Below are 26,962 nucleotides of genomic sequence, written 5' to 3' on the forward strand. Positions count from 1 at the left end.
TAAAGCAGCATTTGTCAGTCCAAGACTTCTTGATGCCACTGAGCTTTCCAACCAAATATGAAAAGAATGAATGTGTTGGCAAGTTGCCACAAACCCAAAACTGAAATATCTGTGTTGGACAGATTTACCCTTTACCTAGAGGAAGCTTTGTGTCCTGGACTGCTAGGTATGTTTCCTTAGAGGTGATTTATTGTAGACTTCATGCACTCTACGCACGCCTTTTCGCAGATACGACTTGCTCTGCATTGACCAACCGAGTTTGCTCTAGGTTTACTGCCCTTAACTTTTTCTTGTTTCTAATGCTCTTGAAATTTGTAACCAGGCGTTTGGGCCAGCCTGCGCTCAAGCAATCGCTTAATCACCACCCAGACGCCACTTATTGATGTAGGCGCACGGCTAGCAGGAAAGGATCACGGAGCTTCATACAGCGACCAGACCTCACTACAGAACAACCTGCTAAAGCGCCAGGCCGCGCTGTACATCTTTGGAGAAAAATCTCAGTTGAGGGTAAGAAGTATTTATTTGTTAGATGTTTGTTCTCTCCGTGTTTACCCTTCAGCTAAAATTATAGAAAAAAAGGAGGTGTTCATTATTTTAGCGGTTTACCATCATCCCTAAATAGATATACAACAAAAACGAGGCAGTGCCCTCCGGGACTTTAAAGGTAAATTAAAATTATTATATTTTCAATCATCATAAAATACCATATTTGATTAAATGAGTAATACAATTTGATTTTAATCAATTATGATGTTTTATGATTGTTAGAAATAAAATATTAAAGAGGAGTTCTGGCCTATTTTGCAACTTTAGTGATTCCTGGAATGCTCGCTATGCTGATCAACAATTGGCCATTTTCAATTTCCCTTACCTTAATTTCAGGGCATTTTTGATTGTACTTCCTCCTTTCTTCCCTCTCTGTGGCCACGGCCACCGACATCACTTCCGCCTTTGCATTGCATCCTGGGAGCTGTTTGTCATCACTCCCAGGAGGCTGGAATCCCAGAACACTCCCTGGAATCAGGAAGAAGGACACAGCAGATTACACTGCGGCTTCAGATGCCCACATCTAAGATGGCCGCGCCCAGACAGCGTTTTTAAAAGTAAGATTTTGACTAAAATCCAATACCATACACCTTGTAAGTATGAGAATAGCGGTTCTGTAAAGGGCGATGGATTAGTATTATAGGGGTATTTTTAGTTAAAAAAGGTATTTGAGGCCGGAACTCCGCTTTAAGTGTTTTAATATATTACTTCTAGTGGTCACCTTTAAAGTCCCGGGGGGGGTATTGCCTCGTTTTTGTTGTATACCCTTCAGCTAATAGAAACCAAAAGATATTCAGCCAGATGTGCAGTATATATATATGGCCGAGCTGTAAATGTGTGCAAATAAAATTAACAAAAATTATAAAAACAAATGAAAATATTATAAAAAAAATACAATATTAAAAAATGTTTTAAGAAAGTGCTAAACGTGTTTGCGACTTGCTGAGATCTGCCCAAGTTCTTTAAACAAATGTATTGCCCTGGAAAACCCAACATTCCATTCAGATCCAATTGCGGTCATTAATATGGAGTAGGCCCCTCTTTGCGTGTTATAATAGCCTCCACATGTCTGAGAAGGCTTAATTGGGATTGTGTCTGTGAAAATGTGGGTCCAGTCAGCCCAAAACAGCATTTGTGACGTCAGCTACTGGTGTTGGATGAGACCTGGCTAGCAACCAGCATTCCAACTCATCCCAAAGGTGTTTAGTAGGGTTGAGGTCAGGGCTCAACCGCAAATAGCCAAAAACGTCTGCCTCAAGATTGAAGGAGGTGCACTGTTGTCTGCAATGCTTTTATATGCATGTAGCATTACCAGTACCCTTCGTTAGGAACACCTGATCATTTGGAGGGATGTCCCATACTTTTGGCGATATATAGATCTATATAAGGGATGGCGTCCACAAATTTTATATGGTTGAGTAAAGCCTCGTACACACGCAACGATTATCGGCCGACTTTTGTCCAGAGTGGTGTTTTGTTGGTTGGAATGTGCCTAGACTGCACACAAATTTTCTCGGCCAACAAAATTCTACTTCAGACGTGATGTCATGTGTTGGTTGCTTTCTTTGTGTTCTTTCTTCTCTGAGCATGCCCAGACTTGCTTATCAGATTTTTCCCTGTCGAAATCTGTACTGACTGCACGAAAACCGGCCGTTGTGTTGACGGCCAGCAAAAATTTTATAGCTTGCACCCCAGATTTTTTTGGCCGAAAAGTCGGAGTCGGTTGTCGGAAGCATCATTACTAACAAGCCGAAAATCGGCAGGTCGGACGTTGGCCGAAAATTCCCTGCCAATTTTCGACGCGTGTGTACGGGGCATAAGAACATATTCTGAAACACGTAAGCCCAGTACTTGTTCCTAATAGATTATATTTGCTTTGTAACCCTGAAATTTTGTATGATGATTGAGACTGGAAAGTCTCCCATGATCCCGTTACCCGTTACCTCCAGTGTTGCCCTTTCATAGGATTTGGAAGGTCCCCACTGAGCAATTAGTAATTTGATCGTTGGGAGATCCTTTGCCATTTGCAGTGGAGTCAAGTTACTCTTTTCCTGCTTTATTGTGGAATCCCCCTTAAAAAAAAAAAAAAAGCTCACCTGTTGGGAACTGGTTTTGCACCCTACAGCAGAGGCACTTTCAAAGGTGACAATAACTTTTTATTCATTGATTGGCGATCTCATCTAAAAGCGGTTTGCCAATGTTGATTTCTGGAAGTTCCTCGTGTCGGGTCTCTTTTTTTCCCCGCCACAGGACCTTATCGAGGCATTCTCCAAATAGCTGCTTCTCAGTAATGTTCAGTTTACAGTCATGGTTCACTCTAAATACACAACTTGATAATCCCACGACCCATTTTCATAACCCCCCCATGCTCAGAGGACATTGCTCTCCGGGTGACATTCCTTGTCCTATCACTGTAAGATTTGGGAAAGGTCCAAGAACAGCAGCGACTCCTGTGTCGGAGGCATGTTCTGCGGGGAGAGCTCCTATCTTCATCTGGTGTTCCTAGAATGGAATGTGTCCTCTCACCAGCTAGTGTTATCACCAGCCCCCTTCATAGGACAGCGACCTGGTGCTGCTGGTCTCATAATTGCTTTGCTTTATCGCTTTTAATAAACGCTGCGCTGGAATTAATGCACGCCGCAAAGATCTTCTGACCCAGGGGTCTCTGCGACACTTGCTCAGCCGACTTTACATCGGGGGTTATCTGCTGGTTGCTATTAGGAAAGCTCAACAACCACAAGCTGAGCTCTTCTGTTTATCTCAATGATCTCTCTGTCCTCTGTTTTCACAAGAGACCGCCAACTTGTTGGCTGGTTTTATTCTTATTATTTTTTAAGGTGTTATAAAGCCCAGAGGCACACCAGCTTCTCGCAGTCAGAATATTAACGTAGATGGAATCCCTAACTCAATGGTATTTAGTTTGCTAAAGCACAGTGTTTTATATACAGTTGCCACCTTTTATTCATTCTTTGTTACATCTCAGTGCTGCTGATCTCCTGCAGCCTCCTCCTGTTTGGCTGCATGCATTTCTCAAGGCAGTCTGTAATGAAAGCTGCAGATGTTAATCTAATCTCCAGCCTTCCCTTCAGTCTCGTACAGTTGTGCAGGCTCCTCTCCTGTGCTGAAGTTGCCTTCCCTAAATTCTCTGCACACTGTAAGCTTCTTACAATGTGCATTAGAAGCTGCAAAAAAAATAGAGACCACCTAATTTCCTGGCTGGAGGACGTCCAGCGTTATCTATAGAACGTTCCTTCCCAGCCTGTCTGTCATTGGCTCACCCCTTTAATTCATTGGATTTCAGTTCTTTTCCACTCTCTCATGGCCCACTCCCCCAGACTGACATCCTCCCATCAAGGTAATATAATATTTGCATAACTCTTCCCAACAACCAGTCAACTGCAGGAGGGCTGAGGACCCTTTAGAGGAAATGTTTTCTAGAAGTGAAGTACGGTACAGCAGTCCTGCTGGCCCCTCCCACCGACGATTATCCGTTTGGTATTGCATAGAGCAGAGGTCTCTGAACTTTCTAAAGAAAGGGCCAGTTTACTGTTCCTCAGACTTTAGGGAGGCCAGACTGTGCCCTGTGGGAGTAAACAATGCCCGATCTTTGGTATAAGGGGAAGGAATAGTTGGTTTCAGTGGGAGAAATAGTGCCCCATTGTTGGTGTCAGTGGAAGGAATAGTGCCCCATTGTTGGTGTCACTGGAAGGAATAGTGCCCCATTGTTGGTGTCACTGGAAGGAATAGTGCCCCATTGTTGGTGTCAGTGGGAGGAATAGAGTCCCATCATTGGTGTCAGTGGGAGGAATAGTGCCCCATTGTTGGTGTCAGTGGGAGGAATAGTGTCCCATCATTGGTGTCAGTGGAAGGAATAGTGCCCCATCATTGGTGTCAGTGGGAGGAATAGTGCCCCATCATTGATGTTAGTGGGAGGAATAGTGCCCCATCATTGGTGTCAGTGGGAGGAATAGTGCCCCATCATTGGTGTCAGTGGGAGGAATAGTGCCCCATTGTTGGTGTCAGTGGCAGAAATATTACAAAGCAAAGAGAATCATACAAACCCAGGGATGACTTCACTGGGTCTCAAATGGGGTGTTTGATGAAAATTGAAAGGTTTTATGTAAAAATGTCATTAGCATGTTAAAATGGGCGGGGGGGAGTGGCCAAAAAAAATAGGGAAGGCCAATTTTAAGCAGATTAAACCCTAGCTTTCAAAATATTGAAAATGACTATTGAAATGACAAAGCTCAGAATTAGGAAAATTCCAATTCCAACAATCATTTTACTAGCTTGTTCAATCCTCTGTTTTATATTTCCTATTAGAGTTGATTGCCTATTTTTCTTCTCGCACCCACATGGCGATACGACTTAATTGTTGTTGCGTTGCTGTGTTGCGTCAGTAATTCACCTTTGCTGTGGAGACGGTGTCCATCCACAGAATCTGTATACGCTATCCAGGCCTGCTCTTTATAGCTGTCTTACTGGCCATACAAAGCAAACTGCAGTTGCCATGATAGAAAAGACTAATAATACATCCTCCTTATTAAAGTGGACCTATTTGTTTCTGCAGTAGATCCTGTTTCTAAGATCCAGACAGGTCCTGCACTTGAGTTGAAGCCCCGCTCCTTCCTTGCATTAAAGCAAAAGTTTGGGTTAGGCTAAATAGTTACCAAATATAACTATAATCACGACTCGGCTGTTATTTCTTTCCCTCCCAGTAACGGTCAATATGCTGTTTGAAAGTTTAGAGGGGGTGGTTACAACTTCAGCAATCCACCCCTCTTTCGGTCCCTCCTCCACTAGAAGATGTGGCTGTGCTTACTCACCTGAACAGTACACAAGTTCAAGCATTGTGCTTTTCCTCTGCATTAAAGTGAAAAAATATAGAAGTGGTTTTGACATGGCTGGATCTAGGGGGAGGTGTTGGGGAGGGCTGTGCCCCCCCCCCCCTGATTTTAGTTTTACCCCCCCCTCCCATCCTCCATGGATGCTATGCCTGTTAAGCTCCATCTCACATTCCTGTACTACACACTGAGATCAGTTCTCTTACAGACAGCCTTGATCTGCACACTGTGTAGCTGCCTGCTATGCTGTAGTTCTGACCTGTGAGACCGAAGAATGACTGTGCTGCATAGAGTCCAGCTACGCAGTGTGCAGATAGAGGCTGTCTGTTGGGCCCCGTTAACACCTAAGTGTTTGCGATCGCGTACAGATTTTTGGTGATTCTGACTGCGATCCCAAAATGCTCTGTAAAACTGATAAATCGCACCACGCTTGTTCAGGTGCCATTCATTTTAAATGGCACCTAAATGTGGGTGCGATTGTTGTGCCAAACCGCATCGCATGAAGCTTGTTGCTCAAAAAAGGAGTAGGAGCTTCTTTTTGGCAACAAGCTTTGTGCAATGCTATTGCAGTGTGATTTATCATGTCACAGTCGCAGCAGAGTCGCAGCAGAGTCGCAACCACATTTATGTGTCATTGAAAATGAATGGCACCTAAACAAGCGTGGTTCGACTTGTCAGTTTTACTGAGTGTTTTGGGATTGCGGGCAGAATCGCGGCGATTCTGCCTGTAATCACAAATGCCCAGGTGTGAATGGGGCCTGAGAGAATCCGATGTGAGCTGTCTGCTGTGTGTGAGGAGAAGGGGGAGAGGAGCTGTGCCGTCTGGAGAGTAAGCAGACCGCCCAGAGCTGACATCAATCAAACAGAGGAGAAGAAAAGGAGATGGATCTCAACAAGATTGTCCAGAATCCAGAAAAGTCTGCAGCCCCTCCCACAGGTAATAATTTTACCAGAAAGGGTGCACTTCTTTGAAGGCTGGAAAGATTTTTATGTACTAGCTGCTCACAAGCAGTAAGATGAAGCTAAAAAAAAGGCACTCATACTCTATCAACTCTGTCAGCTGCCCAATCCTCAATGAGCAATAGTAGGTGGGGTTTAATGTGCTAGAACAAGACCAGGGTTAATATTGCCTTGGAGGGAAGAAAAGATCTTACATACAGCCAGGGTTCACCCCTGACACAATATAAGGGATTTGTAGACCGGTAAGTTACTTCCAGGCTCTGCATTATAATGTTTCCTAATATGCTTTGGTCTGCGTTATACCTGAAAGACGGCTACAGCGCGGCTCTGTTGTTCTAGGAGGGCGTCCTCCCAGGACAGCTGATCACAGATCATGGTAAAGGGCTATTCACAGCAGCCCTTTACCATGTGATCAGCTGTGCCCAATCACAGCTGAACAATGGTAACAGACTTGCCAGTTATCGGCAGTACTTTCCTCATATGCTGTCACAGCGTGAGGAGAGCTGGTAACAGGCGGCCCTGACAGGGGGAACATGTACACAGATAATCAGGGCATTGATCCTTCGTGCCCTGATTATCAGTGCAGTCCTATCAATGCCTCCTCCTCAGTGCTGCATATTGGGTCACAGTAGTGACGCCCATCAGTGCTTCCTATGAGTGCCCATCAGTGTTGCGTATCAGTTCCCATTAGTGACGCTCATCAGGGCCCATCAGTGCAGCCTCATCAACACACATTAGTGAAGGAGAAAAATAATTTATTTGCAAAATTTTAAAATGGAAACTAAAAAAAGTTGAGTTTTTTTTTCAAAATTTTCTGTCTTTTTTCGTTTGTTTAGCAAAAAATAAGTGCTCATCAGTGCCCATCAGTGCAGCCTCATCAGCACACATTAGTGAAGGAGAAAAATAATTAATTTGCAAAATTTTAAAATGGAAACGTAACATTTTCTGCCTTTTTTCGTTTGTTTAGCAAAAAATAAAAACCTGGCGGTGATTAAATAGCACCAAAAGAAAGCTCTATCTGTCTCAAAAATAATGCTAAAAATTTCATATGGGAGCAGTGTTGCATGAAAGCACAATTGTCATTCAAAATGCAAAAGTGCTGAAAGCTGAAAATTGGCCTGGGCAGGAAGGGGGTAAAAGTACCCTGTGGTTAAAGAGGGGTGGGCACAGGCAACAAATAATTTTCACTTTCTGGTGTAGGAAATCAAGCAGTCTGCCTCTGAAGCAGATAGGACTGCTGATATGCAAAGACGGGATGGTTAGTAGGTTACAATTCCAGATTTAAACATCTCTACAGTTTGAAACTCCGGAATAGTTTAAATGTAAGAAGATGAAGAGTTTCACTCCATAGTTAGCTTGTTTTTGATGCTTTTATTCTGTTGCCGATAAAGTGACTGCATACATATAGTCTCTGCCCGTCAAACCATAATTCCTAACCACGTCTCACCCCAATGGGCTTGCGTGTAAGAATAGAGTAGGTAAAGAAAGTGATGGGCATCTTCCTTGGATGCTTCCTTTACCTACTGTATCCTTGAGAGCAGGGATAGGCTGCATTCACACCTAAGTGTAGGGACTTTGAGGCTGGGTTCACACCTAATTCGGACGCGGCTCACAGCAGGGGTCCGGTGTTTCAGGGACAAATCAGACCTGAATTTTTGCCTGAATTCAGACCTGAAACGGAGCCAAAGACGCACAGGACCCTTGTGCAATGTGCTCTGCGGCTGCAGCAGAGATGTGTGTGCCAGGTACACTGTCGTGTCATGCGAATTTTCCCTGCATCCAATTCACATCAATGTGAACTCAGCCTGAGTGTTTTTCCATCAATTTTTTTTTTTTTTTGTATGTTTTTATGCATGACTTTTTGCGGGTTTTTATTGCGCGATTTTGGCAAGGTTTTATACAGGGTTTTTGAGCTTTGCCTTTTTTTTTTTTTTTGCCTTTATAAAACTATTATCTGTTGCTTGTTGCTAGCTTCTTTAGCTTTTCTATCAGCTTTTATTTCTTTTGTTAATATTTTTCATTTATTTGTTAAACTTTTTTTTTGGTTAGGGTAAGGGGTTAGAGTTAAGGTTAGGTTAGGATTAGGGGTTAGAGGTATTTATCCTTTATATTTTTAGGTTTAGGGCATTACTACTACTACTACTGATAATATTAATAATAATAATAATAAATGAATAAATAAATGTAAAATACACAAATTAATAAATACAATAAATGAATAATATGTAATAATAGATAATCCCTAACCCTTACAAAAATAAAATTAATAATAAAAAAAAGAATAAATAACTAAACACCCTAAAAAAAAAAAAAAAAAAAAACACCCTAACCCCAACACAAAATATATATTAATAACCGCAATAATAATTATTGTTATTATTATTGATATTATCAATAATGTATTTTTTAGTTCAAGTTTGGGTGTTTATTATTATTTTATTAGTATTAATAATAATAATAATTATTTTATTAGTATTATTAATAATAATAATAATTTCATCTTTTCTTTAAGGTTGTGGGGGTTAATTATTAGTAGAACTACATATTATTGATTTATTTTATTTATGAATTGTAGTTATTTGTGTATTTATTTTACATTTATTAATTCATATATTATTACTATTTTTTTTTTTTTATTTGAACAGAAAATCGCTCAAAAACGCGCTTCAAAACATGCAGATTGGGAATAAAGACTATGGGAATAAAAACACGCAAATCTGCCCAATTTAAGCTACAAACTACTAAAACTTTTTTAAGCTACAGGCAACTTGGAGTGGAGATGTGAACCATCTCCATAGAGAATAATAGTTTTTTTTTCTCTTGCAGCATTTTCGAGCTTCAAGCTAAAAAATGCTGAGGAGTTGAATGGGGCCTTAGGGAGTGTGATCTTTCAAGTGGAGATTATATGTGTGCAGCCTATTGGCAACAGAATAAAGTATCACAAACCAGCAACTCTTCATCTTCTTACACTGGTGGTGGATTTACTATAAAAGGAGAGTGTAACATCTGGTGCAGCTGTGCATGGTAGCCAATCGGCTTCAATTCAGCTTGTTCAATTGAACTTTGACAATGAACCTGGAAGCTGATTGGTTTCTATGCACAGCTGTACCAGATTTTGTACTCTCCAGTTTTAGTAACACAACACCATTGTCGTGTTGGACTGGAGATGGGCTACACGCATGGGTGCTCAGCCTGTGGCCCTCCAGCTGTTGCGGAACTACATGTCCCATCATGCCTCTATCTTTGGGAGTCATGCTTGTAACTGTTCAGCCTTGCAATTCCTCATGGGACTTGTAGTTCGGCAACAGCTGCAGGGTCAAATGTTGAGCACCTGTGTCAGGAACCGGCTCTCAGATGGTCTATGGACATTAAGGGGGATCTCCAGTCCCCTTGTCAATTTTCTCCAAAAAGCACCCCCGTTATTCTCTTTATTAGCACAATATATACAGGATACTGGTATAAGTGTATTTCTTCTTCCTACTTACAATTATAATGTTTATCACAGGATCCTGGCAGACAGGAGCGGTCATTATAATGCCCTGTACACACTATCAGATTATCTGAAGACTTTTGTCTGCAGACTTACCAAAACCATATAATATGAGGTCAAACCTAAACACTTTCAATTTGTATGCAATCCGGCAGGCCCTTGCACTACATAGAAAAGGTAAATCTGAAGACAAAAGTCTTCAGATAATCTGATAGTGTGTACAGGGCATAAGTATGGGCATCTGAAGCCCGCTCCCACTTGTTTACGGGAATGCGTGCAACTGGCTACCCAGCATGCACGTCCCGAACTCGCGCCTGCATAGTAAGGATGCTGCGCGGCGCACTGGGGTGTTTACAGATTGCCATAACAGAAGTTTCCGCTCTGTTGCTATGGCAACCTGTCATTTAAGACCGAACCTGGAAGGAAGTGAAGTGCGGTTCAAAGTCTCCTGAGATAGATGACGCAGACATCCCAGGAGTCCTAGCAAATTGCCTAATGACGAAACCGCCTAGGCGGCCGGGCCCGGAAGTGCACACTATATAAAGAAAAAAAAAGTTATTTAGAAAAAAATGAATAAATAAATAATTGCCATTACAGACTGTTCTACGGGTGGGCATTGTATTTCAAGGAACTTGAATAAATGGGTGGAAATCCGCTTTTAAGAGGTGTGGGTTTGGAGCGGTGCCATGGATCTGGATATGAATAGTTAGACTGAAGTCTTTTATGGACAAAAGCAACACCGAGTCTCCTGCCTGTCAATAATGGTTTGTGTTTTTTTTTTTCTCACCAGGGTTTCAAGTTTGACTTTGCCTTGAACTGTGAGTTTGTACCGGTTGAGTTTGGTGATATTCGGCAAGTGAAGACCAGTTTTAAGAAGCTAATGAGAGCGTGTGTGCCGAGCTGTGTCCCTGGGGACTCGGATGCCACTTTTTTCAAGTCATTGGCTGACTCGGAGTGGTTCCTACAGGTGACAAGGGGAGGGGAGTGCTGGGGATTTTTGACTCATTTGTGTTACTTATTAAAGCTAGACTCCAGCTAAGACATGGAGTGGGGAAGAGTTAACATTCCATAAGACCCCTTTCACACATGGGAGTCCGTCGGCGGACCCCATTTTTCTCAGCGGGGGATCGATCCGCCAATCCCCCGCTGAGCAGGCGGATGGCAGCTCTGTCTCGGCGCTGTGTGCGGCGACTGAGCTGTCAGGTCCCCACTGTTCTCTATGGGGGAATCGGATGAGAACGGACCACCTGTCCGTTCTCATCTGATCCGATCCGCTGGACGGATGGAAAATAGGGTTTCCATTCGTCCAGATTTGACGGATCGGATGTCAGCGGACATGTCTCCGCTGACGTCTGATGCCCTATAGAGATGCATGGGGCATCCGTTCAGATCCACCTGAAAAACTGACAGGTGGATCTGAACAGTCCGCATGTGTGAAAGGGGCCTAAAAGTTTTATTGCTGTCTGTGTGAAGAAGTGGATTGATGGCGCTGGATTTCCTGAAACTTTTCTTAGCATGGCCAGACAGGATAAGGATCTTGTTTGTGTAGCATCAGTACACTAGGCTGAAAGCTTCTGCACATCACTGGACTCCCTTGGTCACCTCGGGTTGTAAAATGTATACACAGCTAACGTGTTTCAGGGACTAAGCCTTGCCCCCTTCATCAGAGCTCCAAATATGGGACACGATATGTGTGGATTTGGTTACTGGATCAGCAATAAAAACTCACAGAGGTTCTAAACCTTCCCCAATTAGTTAAAAAATGTCTGTAGTAATGTAATGTAGTTTTCATTGTTCCCATTAAAGAGATTTCCCTTTGCTTCCTGTCTTGGTGACACCAGGACAAGAAATGGGGGAAAGGGTGTTAGCAGAATAGGAAGACACAACACGGAACAGCAATAAAAGCATCACAGATCCAGTATCTCACAAAAGTCAGTACACCCCTCACATTTCTGTAAATATTTTATTCTATCTTTTCATGTGACAACACTGAAGAAATGACACTTTCCTACAATGAAAAGTAGTGAGTGTACAGCTTGTATAACAGTGTAAATTTGCTGTCCCCTCAAAATAACTCAACACACAGCCATTAATGTCTAAACCGCTGGCAACAAAAGTGAGTACACCCCTAAGTGAAAATGTCCAAATTGGGCCCAAATAGCCATTTTCTCTCCCCCCGGTGTCATGTGACTTGTTAGTATTACAAGGTCCCAGGTGTGAATGGGGAGCAGGTGTGTTAAATTTTGTGTTATCGCTCTCACTCTCTCATACTGGTCACTGGAAGTTCAACATGGCACCTCATGGCAAAGAACTCTCTGAGGATTTGAAAAAAAGAATTGTTGCTCTACATAAAGATGGCCTAGACTATAAGAAGATTGTCAAGACCCTGAAACTGAGCTGCAGCACGGTGGCCAAGACCATACAGCGGTTTTACAGGACAGGTTCCACTCAGAACAGGCCTCGGCATGGTCGACCAAAGGAGTTGAGTGCACGTGCTCAGCGTCCTATCCAGAGGTTGTCTTTGGGAAATAGACGTATGAGTGCTGCCAGCATTGCTGCAGAGGTTGAAGGGGTGGGGGGTCAGCCTGTCAGTGCTCAGACCATACACCGCACACTGCATCAAATTGGTCTGCATGGCTGTCATCCCAGAAGGAAGCCTCTTCTAAAGATGATGCACAAGAAAGCCCGCAAACAGTTTGCTGAAGACAAGCAGACTAAGGACATGGATTACTGGAACCATGTCCTGTGATCTGATGAGACCAAGATAAACTTATTTAGTTCAGATGGTGTCAGGCGTGTGTGGCGGCAACCAGGTGAGGAGTACAAAGACAAATGTGTCTTCCTACAGTCATGCATGGTGGTGGGAGTGTCATGGTCTGGGGCTGCATGAGTGCTGCCGGCACTGGGGAGCTTCAGTTCATTGAGGGAACCATGAATGCCAACATGTACTGTGACATACTGAAGCAGAGCATGATCCCCTCCCTTTAGAGACTGGGCTGCAGGGCAGTATTCCAACATAACGACCACAAACACACCTCCAAGCGGACCACTGCTTTGCTAAAGAAGCTGAGGGTAAAGGTGATGGAGTGGCCAAGCATGTCTCCAGACCTAAACCCTATTGAGCATCTGTGGGGCATCCTAAAATGGAAGGTGGAGGAGCGCAAGGTCTCTAACATCCACCATCTCTGTGATGTTCTTATGGAGGAGTGGAAGAGGACTCCAGTGGCAACCTGTGAAGCTCTGGTGAACTCCATGCCCAAGAGGGTTAAGGTAGTGCTGGAAAATAATGGTGGCCACACAAAATATTGACACTTTGGGCCCAATTTGGACATTTTACCTTACTTCATTACTTTTGTTGCCAGCGGTTTAGACTTTAATGGCTGTGTGTTGAGTTGTTTTGAGGGGACAGCAAGATTTTTCACATTTTTGTTATTGTATATTTTTTATAGCAGAAAGTGCAAAATGTTTTTTTTTTTTTTTTTTTGTTTTTTTTTTCAAAAATATGGGTATTTTGTCCTTTTTAATAGCATAAAAAAGTGATCAAAAACCTCACAAAGAAAGCTGTATTTGTAGGGGAAAAAAAATGATATACCAATATATACTCGAGTGTAAGCCGAGTTTTTCAGCATGTTTTTTCACTGGCTTCACTGTGTTTTTAAAAATGGCGCCGACGTGTCACTGCGCATGTGCCGCATGCACGGGAATAGCCGAACGTGTTCGGGCTTTCCCGAGCATCGGCGGCGCATTTGCGGTGACATAGTATTGGCGCCGGGCGGTGCGATTTTTAAATCGAAAGCGCCTCACCGACAGGTAAGTGAGACTCCTCCGCAGCCCCTGCATTTCCTCATGCAGTGCTGCGGGCATGGTACAGGACATTCTCCTGTACCATGCCCGCAGCACTGCATCTCCTGTGCCATGCCTGTACATACTGTGCTATGCCTGTAATTACTGTGCCAGGCCTATACCTACTGTGCCATGCCTGTACATACTGTGCCATGCTTATACCATCACCTGTGCTACGCCTATACCATCACCTGTGCCATGCCTATACCATGACCTGTGCCATGCCCTGTGCCATGCCTGTGCCATGACCTGTACCATGACCTGTGCCATGCCTGTACCATGACCTGTGACATGCCTGTACCATCACCTGTGCCATGCCTATACCATCACCTGTGCCCTGACCTGTGCCATGCCCTTACCATGACCTGTGCAATGCCTATACTATGACGTGTGCCATCTCCTGTACCATGCCCGCAGCCCCTGTTTTGTGTCTCGTGGTGGTCCAGTAGCTGCTGCATTTCCCACCCTAGGCTTATACTCGAGTCAATAAGTTTTCTAACTTTTTTGTGGTAAAATTAGGGGTCTTGGCTTATATTCGGGTCGACTTATACTCGAGTATATACGGTAGATTTAATTTGGGTACAGCGTCTCATGACTGTGCAATTGTCAATTAAAGTAACGCAGTGACAAAAAGCAAAGCATGGTCTGGTCATGAAGGGGGGTAAATCTTATGGCCACTGGATAGAGGGAAGTATGCATCTGCGGAGGGAAGGGTAGGTTAGGTCAGGGGAAGGGGGCAAAAATTATAAATGCTCTTTGTTTTAAAGTGCGCTTATCCTTTAAACAACCTAATATAATATGCATCTCATGTTTAAATCCTCACAGTAATTCATTCCAAGATGAAAAATGATGATACTTGGTAACAAATAAAGGTTTCTGATTGTCTCCGGATAATCGAATCTGTCATTTTATGTTACAGATACACAGAATAATCCAACTGTCTGTTATTGTGTCGGAGCTGATGGAGTGCGGATCCTCTGTGATGATCAGCCTGGAGGACGGCTGGGATATCACCACACAGGTGGGGGTCAGATCTGTTATACAGGGCCCATTTGTTTCTGATGTGGATGAAAAGATTAAACATACAGAGCATCCGGAAAGTATTTTGTTATGTTACAGACTTATTCCGCAGTGGATTAAATTATTTTTCTCAAAATTCTACAAACAATACCCCATAATGACAACCTGAAAGAAGTTTGTTTAAAATCTTTGCAAATGTATTAAAAATAAAAAGTGAAAAAAATCCTTGTACATAAGTATCACACCCTTTGCTCAATACTTTGAAGAAGCCACTTTGGCACCAATTACAGCCTCAAGTCTTTTTGAGTATGATGCTACAAGCTTGGCACACCTATTTTTGGGCAGTTTTTCCCAGTCTTTGCAGGACCTCTCAAGCTCCATCAGGTTGGATGAGGAGCGTCGGTGCACAGCAATTTTCAGATCTCTCCAGAGATGTTCAATCGGGTTCAAGTCTGGCCTCTGGCTGGGCTAGTCGAGGACATTCCCAGAGCTGTCCTGTAGTCACTCCTTTGTTATCTTGGCTGTGTGCTTAGGGTCGTTGTCCTGTTGGAAGATGAACCTTCGCCCCAGTCTGAGGTCCAGAGCGCTCTAGGGCAGGTTTTCATCAAGGATGTCTCTGTACATTGCTGCATTCATCTTTCCCTCCATCCTGACTAGTCTCCAAGTTGCTGATGCTAAAAAACATCCCCACAGCATGGTGCTGCCACCACCATGCTTCACTGTATGGATGGTATTGGCCAGGTGATGAGCGGTGCCTGCTTTCCTCCAGACATGGCGCTTGCCATTCAGGCCAAAGAGTTCAATCTTTGTTTCATCAGATCAGAGAATTTTGTTTCTCGTGGCGTGAGAGTCCTTCAGGGGCTTTTGGCAAACTCAAGGCAGACTGTCATGTACCTTTTACTGAGACGTGGCTTCCGCCTGGCCACTCTACCATACAAGTCTGATTGGTGGAATGCTGCAGAGATGGTTCTTCTAGAAGGTTCTCCTCTCTCCACAGAGAAATGCTGGAGCTCAGTCAGAGTGACCATCGGGTTCTTGATCACCTCCCCGACCAAGGCCCTTCTACCCTGATCGCTCAGTTTGGCCAGGCGGCCCGCTCTAGCAAGAGTCCTGGTGGTTCCAAACTTCTTCCATTTATGGATGATGGAGGCCACTGTGCTCATTGGGACCTTCAATGCAGCAGAATTTTTTCTGTGCCCTTCCCCAGATCTGTGCCTCGATACGATCCTGTCTCGGAGGTCTACAGAAAATTCCTTGGACTTTATGGCTTAGTTTGTACTCTGACATTCCCTGTTAACTGTGGGACCTTATAAAGACAGGTGTGTGCCTTTCCAAATCTTGTCCAATCAACTGAATTTACCAGAGGTGGACTCCAATCAAGTTGTAGAAACATCTCAATTATGATCCATGGAAACAGGATGCACCTCAGCTCAATTTTGAGTGTCATGGCAAAGGTTGTGATACTTATGTACATGGGATTCTTTTCATTTTTTATTTTTAATAAATTTGCAAAGATATCAAACAAACTTCTTTAACGTTGTCATTATGGGGTATTATTTGTATATGTTTGAGGAAAACAATGAATTGAATCCATTTTGGAACAAGGCTGTATCATAACAATGTGCAAAAGTGAAGCGCTTTGAAGACTTTCCGGATGCATTGTAGGTCTTTCCTGAGCATGTGATATGTTTAATTTTTTTCTATCTTGCAAAATACCCAGTTATGTTTTGGGTGTATTTACTAAAACTTTTTACCCCCATTTAATCAGGCAGGGCAGGTAATTAAAAAATCTTAAAATGCATTTAAGTACCTCATTCTGTTTTAATATTAGCCTCGTCCTGCTCCACACTAAGACTCCTCTCCCACCTGCTTCTGCCGCACTGGAGCGCACCTTTCCAGCAGGACAAAAGTGCATCAAAATGATTTCCTAATTCCTATGTCCCTTTTCACATTGCTGCACTGCGGTTTGAAAAGTCCTGCATGTAGCATCTTTGGTGCGCTTTTAAAAAGCACATCAAAGATGCACCTTCCATTGAAGTCAATAGGAAATGCACCAAATTTGCATCCAGGGTTCATTTTTATGTGCATTGTTGGGGTTACATGACAAAAATATGCTGGTTGTTAAGATGTGGGCAACCGGTAGCGTCCTTAACAACAATGGAATAGGTAAGGCGCTACTGGCTGGCCTGGGATAGGTAAGGAGCTACTGGCTGGCCTGGCATAGGTAAGGAGCTACTGGCTGGCCTGGGATAGGTAAGGAGCTACTGGCTGGCCTGGGATAGGTAAGTAGCTACTGGCTGGCCTGGGATAGGTAAGTAGCTACTGGCTGGCCTGGGATAGGTAAGGAGCTACTGGCTGGCCTGGGATAGGTAAGTAGCTACTGGCTGGCCTGGGGTAGGTAGGGAGCTACTGGCTGGCCTGGGATAGGTAAGGAGCTACAGGCTGGCATGGGATAGGTAAGGAGCTACTGGCTGGCCTGGGATAGGTAAGGAGCTACTGGCTGGCCTGGGATAGGTAAGGAGCTACTGGCTGGCCTGGGATAGGTAAGTAGCTACTGGCTGGCCTGGGATAGGTAAGTAGTTACTGGCTGGCCTGGGGTAGGTAGGGAGCTACTGGCTGGCCTGGGATAGGTAAGGAGCTACTGGCTGGCCTGGGATAGGTGAGGAGCTACTGGCTGGCCTGGGATAGGTAAGTAGCTACTGGCTGGCCTGGGATAGGTAAGGAGCTACTGGCTGGCCTTGGGTAGGTAGGGAGCTACTGTCTGGCCTGGGATAGGTAAGGAGCTACTGGCTGGCCTGGGATAGGTAAGGAGCTACTGTCTGGCCTGGGATAGGTAAGGAGCTACTGGCTGGCCTGGGATAGATAAGTAGCTACTGGCTGGCCTGGGGTAGGTAGGGAGCTACTGGCTGGCCTTGGAAATTTAAGGATCTACTGTTTGGCCTGGGGTAGGTATGGAGCTACTGGCTGGCCTGGGATAGGTAAGGAGCTACTGGCTGGCCTGGGATAGTGTGTTTCCTGTATTTTAACTTCGACATTATCAATAATAAAGTTTTTATTTTATGGAGTTTGGAGTGCCACCACCTTCATGATATCTTCATATGTTAGTTTGGCCTTCCGCATGCCTCCTCCCCACTCCAGTGGTAGCATCGCTCCTGCACAAGAGGAGCTGGAGCGTTCTGACCACTGGGGGATGGCGTTATCACTGGTTGTTAAGGACGCCCACGGATTGCAGCTCCTTAACCACCCGCCAATGTCCTTAGCAACCAATGAATAGCCGGTTGTTAAGGAGCCTGCACCCAACATCATCCTTAACAACCAGCTATTCACCAATATGTGCTGTAATGCAACGCATTTAAAATGCATTAGGGGTTTTTTAAACATTTCTGACACAGTTTGAAAGCAGCCTAAGACGGAAAGTGGAGGCCTTTACTGTGTTGTACAGGCATCTGGCTGATAAATGGGGAAACACGGTTCAAGGGTTAGTTCACCTTTTCAGAAAAAATTAAAAAGGTGAAGGCTACCTAACACTGTACACCCCCCCCCCCCCCCCAGTCCCCGCTGTACTTGCCTCTATGGGTGATGAGCTGTCAGTGCCCACGCAGTCCCTGTAGCAGTCTGGGGATTTGAAATTCTCACTCTTCTCTCTGCAGGGTTCTGGGTGGATCAGAGTGATGCTACGTGTCGGGGCTGACCAATTAGAATAGCTCTGATCTATCCCAGAGGTGCTGCAGGAAGAAGAGCTGGGATTTCCGATTCCTGGACTGCTACACAGGATGCATGGGAAATGACGGCTCAGCAGCCAGGAATGGAAATACAGCGGGGACCAAGGGGCGGGGGAGGGTGGTGTACCATGTTCACATTTAAATGTTTTCTGATAAAGGTGAACTTACACGTTGAAGTCAGCAGAATGTGTCTGCTCATCCACTATCCAATCCCAGGCGGGGGGTGGGCCCTTGACCATCCTTTATGGCTTTACCTGTTGTAGATAAAAGTGAGGTCAGGATCTGGCTGGTGCTATTTAACAGGGATGCTTTGATTACAAAATTGGCTGAACAGAATTGTTTTTGGCAGGTCACACTATTCAAACTAATGTATTTAATGTGAATTTGATAACTCTTCCACATTAAGCTTTTAGCAGATTCCAGGATTTGCTCAGCCTTGGTGGTGAATGGTACTTTTTGTCACCCATTCGTCCTGACCAGTAATTCAAACAGACTATTTTTTAGTAAGTTGGGTCCCATGATCTGTCCCTATTCCTTGTGTGTCTACTTACAACTGATGCAGATGTGCAGTTAAGGTGTAACACTCGGGGAACTGCATAAAACACTCCCAAAATATATAATATATATGTCTATATTCCTAACAAATGTTTAATCGTTGCTTTTGATAGATCATCTCTCTTGTGCAACTCCTGGGAGATCCGTATTACCGCACGTTGGAGGGTTTCCGCATGTTGATGGAGAAGGAGTGGCTTTCATTCGGCCATAAATTCAGCCAGCGCAGTAACTTGTCCCTTAACAGTCAGGGTAGCGGCTTTGTGCCCATCTTCCTGCAGTTTCTGGATTGCGTGCACCAGGTAAGCTATACGAACATATATCGCCCTCTTCTGTTAGGGTTAATCTCAACTGTATTTTTTCAGCTCATTCACTATCCAAGGGGGAAGACCAACCTGCAGTAGAGAAAGGTGAGAGAAAGGTGAGGTCAGAATCTGCCTGGTGCTGGCCAAGCAGAATTATACAAGGACAGTCACAGTTATGTGTTTTCAAGTATGAATTCAGTGAGTTGCCTTTAGGCTTATGGCAGATTTTGGGCATGCCTGGGGTTTTATTTACTTTGGCATCAATGGACTTTCTTATTATGTACCCAGACATCAGAGGAATTCATGATGCACAATATAAAAATGTTGTCACCGAGCCTTGGAGCCCAGGCTGTCACCGAGCCTTGGAGCCCGGGCTGTCACCGAGCCTTGGAGCCCGGGCTGTCACCGAGCCTTGGACCCCTTGTTGTCACCGAGCCTTGGACCCCTTGTTGTCACCGAGCCTTGGAGCCCAGGTTGTCACTGAGCCTTGGAGCCCAGGTTGTCATGGACTCTGGTACCCTGCCTGTATTCCACTGGTTGTTAGGAATACATTCTACTTTTTCCTTCCTGTGTTATTAGACTGCTGATGACAGATGGTCTTTAAGTGCTGCGATGTACCCAGACATCAGAGGAATTCATGATGTGCAATATAAAAATGTTGTCACTGAGCCTTGGAGCCCAGGCTGTCGCCGAGCCTTGAAGCCCGGGCTGTCACCGAGCCTTGGAGCCCGGGCTATCACCGAGCCTTGGAGCCCGGGCTGTCACCGAGCCTTGGAGCCCGGGCTGTCACCGAGCCTTGGAGCCCGGGCTGTCACCGAGCCTTGGAGCCCCGGGCTGTCACCGAGCCTTGGAGCCCCGGGCTGTCACCGAGCCTTGGAGCCCCGGGCTGTCACCGAGCCTTGGAGCCCCGGGCTGTCACCGAGCCTTGGAGCCCCGGGCTGTCACCGAGCCTTGGAGCCCAGGTTGTCACCGAGCCTTGGAGCCCAGGTTGTCACCGAGCCTTGGAGCCCAGGTTGTCACCGAGCCTTGGAGCCCAGGTTGTCACCGAGCCTTGGAGCCCAGGTTGTCATGGACTCTGGTACCCTGCCTGTATTCCACTGGTTGTTAGGAATACATTCTAATTTTTCCTTCCTGTGTTATTAGACTGCTGATGACAGATGGTGTTTAAGTGCTGCGATGACAGTGCTGGTCCAGGTGCCAAAACGAATGCAACAATCAAAGTTATAAATTAGTGTAGGCGACAGAGCCTGTGCCAGCCAGGAATAATTTCTGATTGCTATTTATATTCCACATCCAGAGAAGGGGGTGGGGGGGTGTACAGGCAATTCTGTTAGCAAGTACCAGGTTGTAAGCCTCATTTCTGTTCAGGAGATCCAGCCTGAACTGAAAATGCGGACATGCCAGAAGGACTTAGCTATGCAAGAGCTTATTCAGGGAGTAGCTTCTCCTTTTTCCTGAAGAAGTGACCAATAAAAAGCCAATAAATGCATTCATGGTGTGTTTTAACCTGTTCTTATGATCACTAAATACTGACCTTCCAGAAGAATTCACTTGGAATCACCTTTTTATTCAGTGGGGACCTCTGTTGACCAAACATCGGTTCCCTCTGGGGCTTCACCCCCTTTATCATAGTGCACCAGATCGTACCGCAGCCTAGCGTAGTGCACCAGATCTGACTGCAGCCTAGCATAGTGCACCAGATCTGACCGCAGCCTAGCGTAGTGCACCAGATCTGACTGCAGCCTAGCGTAGTGCACCAGATCTGACCGCAGCCTAGCGTAGTGCACCAGATCTGACCGCAGCCTAGCATAGTGCACCAGATCTGACCGCAGCCTAGCGTAGTGCACCAGATCTGACCGCAGCCTAGCGTAGTGCACCAGATCGGACCACAGCCTAGCGTAGTGCACCAGATAGGACCGCAGCCTAGTGTAGTGCACCAGATCTGACTGCAGCCTAGCGTAGTGCACCAGATCTGACCGCAGCCTAGCGTAGTGCACCAGATAGGACCGCAGCCTAGTGTAGTGCACCAGATCTGACCGCAGCCTAGCGTAGTGCACCAGATCTGACCACAGCCTAGCGTAGTGCAGGAAATTCTGGAAAACCCCAAAAAGCATTAAGTGGGACGCTCTGCATGGAGACAGTCATATTCTCCATGTGGTGGGTTGCTTGACTCTAGGACGGGTATCCAGCAACCTTACGAATGTTAGTATACTTATGCTATATTTTCTATATACGTACAGCTGAATACTACTCTTAGAAGGATCTCTCATGGCTTCTTATCCTTTTTTTTTCTCCTTGTCTCTGCTTACCTAGAGCATCACTGACTCATGTTGTGTAGAGGAGGGCTTATCCTGGGCTGGCCTCTAGTTTTTTTTGTTTGCCAGTGTCCAGTCCTTCTTTAGGCAGCGGTATAACCCAACCCTGTTTTTCTTGGAGTCCATTGAAGGACACAGGTCCCACCACTCTGTTTATGTTCATGCTCTTGGTACTGCTTGCTACAAACTGAGGAATACTGGGTAGAGCAGGGCTTATCCTGGGCTGGCCTACAGTTTTTTAGTTTGCCAGTGTCCAGTTCTTCTGTAGGCGGCAGTATAACCCAACCCTGTTTTGAGTATATGCTTACTACACTTTTTAGCTAGATTTTCTATATACATACATCTGAATACTACTCTTAGAAGGAACTCTCTCACAGCTTCTTATCCCTTTTTTCTCATTGCCTCTGCTCACCTGGAGCATCACTGACTCATGTTGGGCAGAGGAGGGCTTATCCTGGGCTAGCCTACGAATTTTTTTATTTGCCAGTGTACAGTCCTCCATTAGGCGGCAGTATAACCCAACCCTGTTTTTCTTGGAGTCCATTGAAGGACACAGGTCCCACCACTCTGTTTATGTTCATGCTCTTAGTACTGCTTGCTACAAACTGAGGCATACTGGGTAGAGCAGGGCTTATCCTGGGCTGGCATACAGTTTTTTTTTATTTGCCAATGTTCAGTCTTTCTTTTGGCAGCATTATAAGAAATATGGGAATAGTAGGCCTGCTGCTCTCCTCAGGCAGGGAACTCCAATCAGAAGTGCATAGGAAAGAAAAAAGGAGGTGCAAACACCTAGTGCATTACCCTTGGATACCTTTAAAACTTTTTTTTAAAATGCCAAAAACATACTTACAGACATGAAGAGCAAAAATCGCATTGAATGAGTCCACCACATGTGGAGGCGTTCATCCCTGTAATTGGACCGTTGACGCTTTTCGGGAGACACGCTCCCTTCCTCAGAGCTACTTCTGAATGGTATGTGACACCCTTTGTGGGTCTGGGCTGTGGCCTGGTTCGAGTATGATGCCGCTTTAGAAGAGAAGGTTTTTATTTAGGAAGGAAGGAGCGCCGGTGTCTGGAATGATGCCACACTTGATGGAAGGATATCAATTGTTTATTGAGAATAAAGGATGAACAAATTGATCCAACATGTTTTGGGGGAACTGACTCCCCCTTTTTCAGAGCTATTGAGATGGCTGGGCTCCGCGAGGGTACCCAAGTCTTCTATATTTCCAGCTGCATGTTGATTCTAAGCTGTGTTGCTAAAGCAGTGCCAGCATGTGTGTGCCTGATGACCGGTTCAATAGGAGCAGCACAAGGAAGAGGAGCACAATTCAACTTAACATAAGCAGGCTGGGCCCCGGCCGCTGACACCCAACCTGTACCTGATAGTAAAAAAGCTCTGAAGGTCATCAGTGTTTTTTACTATCAGATACAGGGTGTCAGTGGCTGAGGCCCAGCCTGCTTGTGTTAGGTTGAATTGTGCTCCTCTTCCTTGTGCTGCTCCTATTGAACTGGTCATCAGGCACACACATGGTAACACACAAGCAACATAGCTCAGAAGCAACATGCAAATGAAAATATAGAAGACTCCGGTACTGCCTGCGGAGCCCATCCACCTCCGTTTTCACATATGAAAAAGGGGGGAGACAGGTGCCCCGAAACAGGTTGAATTGTGCTCCTCTTCCTTGTGCTGCTCCTATTGAACCGGTTATCAGGCACACACATTCTAGCACAGCTTTAGCAACACAGCTCAGAAGCAATATGCAGCTGGAAATGTATAAGACTTAGGTACCCTCGCGGAGTCCACCCATCTCCGTTTACACATATGAAAAAGGGGGAGGCAGTTGCCCCGAAACACGTTGGCTCGATTTGCTCACTCTTTATTCTCAATAAACGATTGTTATCCTTCCATCTTGTGTCCCTCAATGGCCTACATAAAAAATGTTTTACGGTAAGTACAAAAATCCTATTTAAGGTTTGATTTCACAAGGGTTTCCATCTGCATGTATTCAAATAGAAAACTCAGAGTTTGACTGGAATTCCCGTCCACATGAATCCTTAGTCAGTTTTGAAGCTGCAGCTCAGAGATTTGGGAGTCCACGTGTGCATGTAAATTCCTTCATCGGCCACGTGTCCAGTGTTTGCCGGTTTCCAGGACACGCGTGTCTGTGTCCCTGCATGTCCAGCATACCATACACAGAACACATGGCGTCCTTTCCAAATGCGGAACGCTTATGAAAACTTGTTTACGCCAGATTCTGCAGGTGTCAGCTGAATTCGGAATGCAGAGGATACCATTGTCTTTTTTTTTTTTTTTCTTATGATTTTCTTTTTGTTTGTTTTTCTAAGAATCCCATCTGGGGGCGCAGTTGGTGAGTGATGTCATTCTTTGACCTTTTCTAGGTTGTTGTAACTAACATTAGCTCAGCTTTTTCACCTCCAGTTTAATTTATTTAAAACTTAGTTACCAGCAGCAAACCAGTTAGGCAACCCGGTATTATTATCCAGCAAACATTACACCTTCCTGACCTAGACCTAGACACTCCTACTGTGGGCTCAACGTTTACTGTAGCCTTTAGATATGAAATACCTGGATGGTCCTGTCATTTCCCTTTACTTCCTATTCAGAGTGGAAACGCAGTTCCAGTTGATCCTTCATCTTCAACGTTGCCACTCTCATTGCGCTTGCTCCAGTGTTCCCCTGGGAGAAAGCAGTGCTCTGCTGTGAGCCCGAGCTTTAAATGAAAGATCACATCCCAGCATCCCTTTAGACATGCATGTCCCTCTCTGTTGACCACTGAGTGTTGCAGACATTAGCTATGCAATCTGTTCCAGAAGCAGGTCTGAATGAATTGATCAGCAAATTGCACAGCTACACTCTGCACCACCCAGTGGCCAGCAGGAAGGACCATGCTTATTTAAAGGGATGACCGGGGTGGGTTCTTTCATATAACATTTGTGCTCAGTGCTTTTGGCAAATGCTGAAACTAATCTCAGCCCCACTATCGGACAGTGAGATGTAGAGGTAAATGGACTGCACCACATGACTGCAGGGAAGGTTTTTGAGCTTAGTGAAATTATGTGAGTTAAGCAGGATACACACTATACAATTTTCTTTAGATTTTTTCCTTTAGACTTACCAAAACCATATAATATGAGGGCAGACCTAAACACTATTCATTTGTATGCAATTAGGCCGGCCCTGGCACTACATAGATTAAGGTAAATCTAAAGGAAATCTAACAACAAAAGTTGTATAATGTGTATCCAGCTTTATGGCTGTTTTTTTGGAGTCTCCTTTAATGCTTATATGCAATAAGGAGTTCTATTGGGTTTACATACATACACTTAAAGCCAAACTCCGGCCATATAAAAGCATGTCCCTTGCAGTGTGGCTGTGCCCGCACTGCAGGATTTAAAGTGTTAGTAAACCCAGGAGCCTGCAGTCACTATATCTGGTCTCCCCAGGTACCTGCAGTCACTATATCTGGTCTCCCCAGGAGCCTGCAGTCACTATATCTGCTCTCCCCAGGAGCCTGCAGTCACTATATCTGCTCTCCCCAGGAGCCTGCAGTCACTATATCTGCTCTCCCCAGGAGCCTGCAGTCACTATATCTGGTCTCCCCAGCAGCCTGCAGTCATTATATCTGGTCTCCCCAGGAGCCTGCAGTCACTACATCTGGTCTCCCCAGGAGCCTGCAGTCACTATATCTGGTCTCCCCAGGAGCCTGCAGTCACTATATCTCTGCTCTCCCCAGGAGCCTGCCGTCACTATATCTGGTCTTCCCAGGAGCTGCAGTCACTATATCTGGTCTCCCCAGGAGCCTGCCGTCACTATATCTGGTCTCCCCAGGAGCCTGCAGTCACTATATCTGCTCTCCCCAGGAGCCTGCATTCACTATATCTTATCCCCCCAGGAGCCTGCAGTCACTATATCTGGTCTCCCCAGGAGCCTGCAGTCACTAAATCTGCTTTCCCACAATACACAGAACATGGAAATGCAATTATTTTTGTAAATATAAACTGCCAAATACCTTTCTCTATCGCTCATTGACAGACGTAGTCTTCTTGATTCTCAAGAGCTGGGTTATGTTGTCTCCGCAGGAGTAGGACTAGGCAGAATGACAAAACGTTCTGGCTCCACCCTAGGGGGCAGTCCCTGAGGGTATATCCTCCCTCTCTCTGCTACAGGGAATCAGTTTTTTTCTGTCTAGTCAGGAGTAAGGACCTAAGTTCCTTGCTGGGATCTTTTGGTCCTGGCAAGACTTTTTTTCTTTAAGAAAAAGACATTTTTTAGGTAGTTTTCTCCAGTGTTTTTTTCCTGTGAGATCTTCAAGCAAAAATGCCGGACTGGGCGACACTTGTGGTCACCCCAGCCGGCCTACGAGCGCGTGCAGACCAGGCATTGCGCTTGGTCGGCCGCGACATATTCAAGTAAGTATGCGGGGCCGGGCGACGGGCTGGATGTGAGATCCAGTGGTCACCCCGGTCTCTGCCTAAAAGCGCGTGCAGACCAGTGCGCTGAGTCGGCCGCGACGGAGTCCCAGTAAAGGGGCTGACTTTGCGAGTTAAAAGCTCGCTTGGACGCCAGGACCAGAGAGTCGAGGCGTCCACAAACCCCCACCTCGGTGGAGAGGGTATTATGAAGAGAGGGTGCCTGTCGGTTCGGTATGGTGAGTAAAACGTTCCCTTTTTTCCTCATTTATGAGGCAGTATATATTATGGGCCCCTCCATACATGGTCAGTATATATCTGACACTTACAAGTCCCCCTTGTAATACAGCATGTGTTTGTGGGAAGTGGACTTGGTTCAAGAGCTAACACTCTACCCAGCAGACTGTAACATTACAGCAAACATAGGAGGTATAATCCTACCTTATGTGCAGTGTATCTCTGTAGATCCATATGTCACCTCTCAGCAGAGTGCAGGTGGATGTGCTGGGAAGACGAGATCGGCGGTCCGCCGCCATTTTGCCGTAGACCGAATGCATGTATGTCCTCAGGTCACGCCGGCCGCCATGTTTTTGGAGTCTTATGTCTCTTCTATGGGGGCGGCCATGTTTTGTGAGCCCAGCTTCCTCGTGGAGGGCTGGGAACGCCGGAAGGCGTACACAGGGGGCGGAGCCACGCCTTCTGCCCGGGAAAAAGCAAACAGCTCCTTCCAGTCTGTGTAAGACAGACGCTGGCTGCAGTTTGTTGGAAACTGCACTGCATCGGTTGGTGAGCCTTGGGGGTCCCTCTCTCTCTCTCTCTGGGATCGAGAAGCAGGTACTCTGAGGGGCGCTATTGCGCTAGGGGGAGACACACAAAAAAAAAAAAAAAAAGAAGTTTTTTGTTTATTGCTGGCAAAAGTGTCCTGTATTAA

The 26,962-nt window shown here is 45.4% G+C and overlaps 1 protein-coding gene across 4 annotated transcripts in view; it reads left to right on the forward strand.

Annotated features, from left to right (window-relative positions):
• The window catches only part of SBF2 (SET binding factor 2), a 645,230-nt gene that overhangs the window by 575,368 nt on the left and 42,900 nt on the right, over window positions 1–26,962 (forward strand). For all 4 annotated transcript variants that reach the window (XM_082270857.1, XM_082270858.1, XM_082270859.1 and 1 more), the window contains 4 exons: window positions 323–507; window positions 10,631–10,807; window positions 14,603–14,704; window positions 19,094–19,279. In XM_082270857.1, coding sequence (XP_082126983.1) covers window positions 323–507; window positions 10,631–10,807; window positions 14,603–14,704; window positions 19,094–19,279 — 650 coding nt within the window. The remainder of the gene's footprint in view (window positions 1–322; window positions 508–10,630; window positions 10,808–14,602; window positions 14,705–19,093; window positions 19,280–26,962) is intronic.

This window comes from Pelophylax lessonae (assembly GCF_965119305.1).
Source record: "Pelophylax lessonae genome assembly, chromosome: 10".
NCBI lineage: Eukaryota > Metazoa > Chordata > Amphibia > Anura > Ranidae > Pelophylax > Pelophylax lessonae.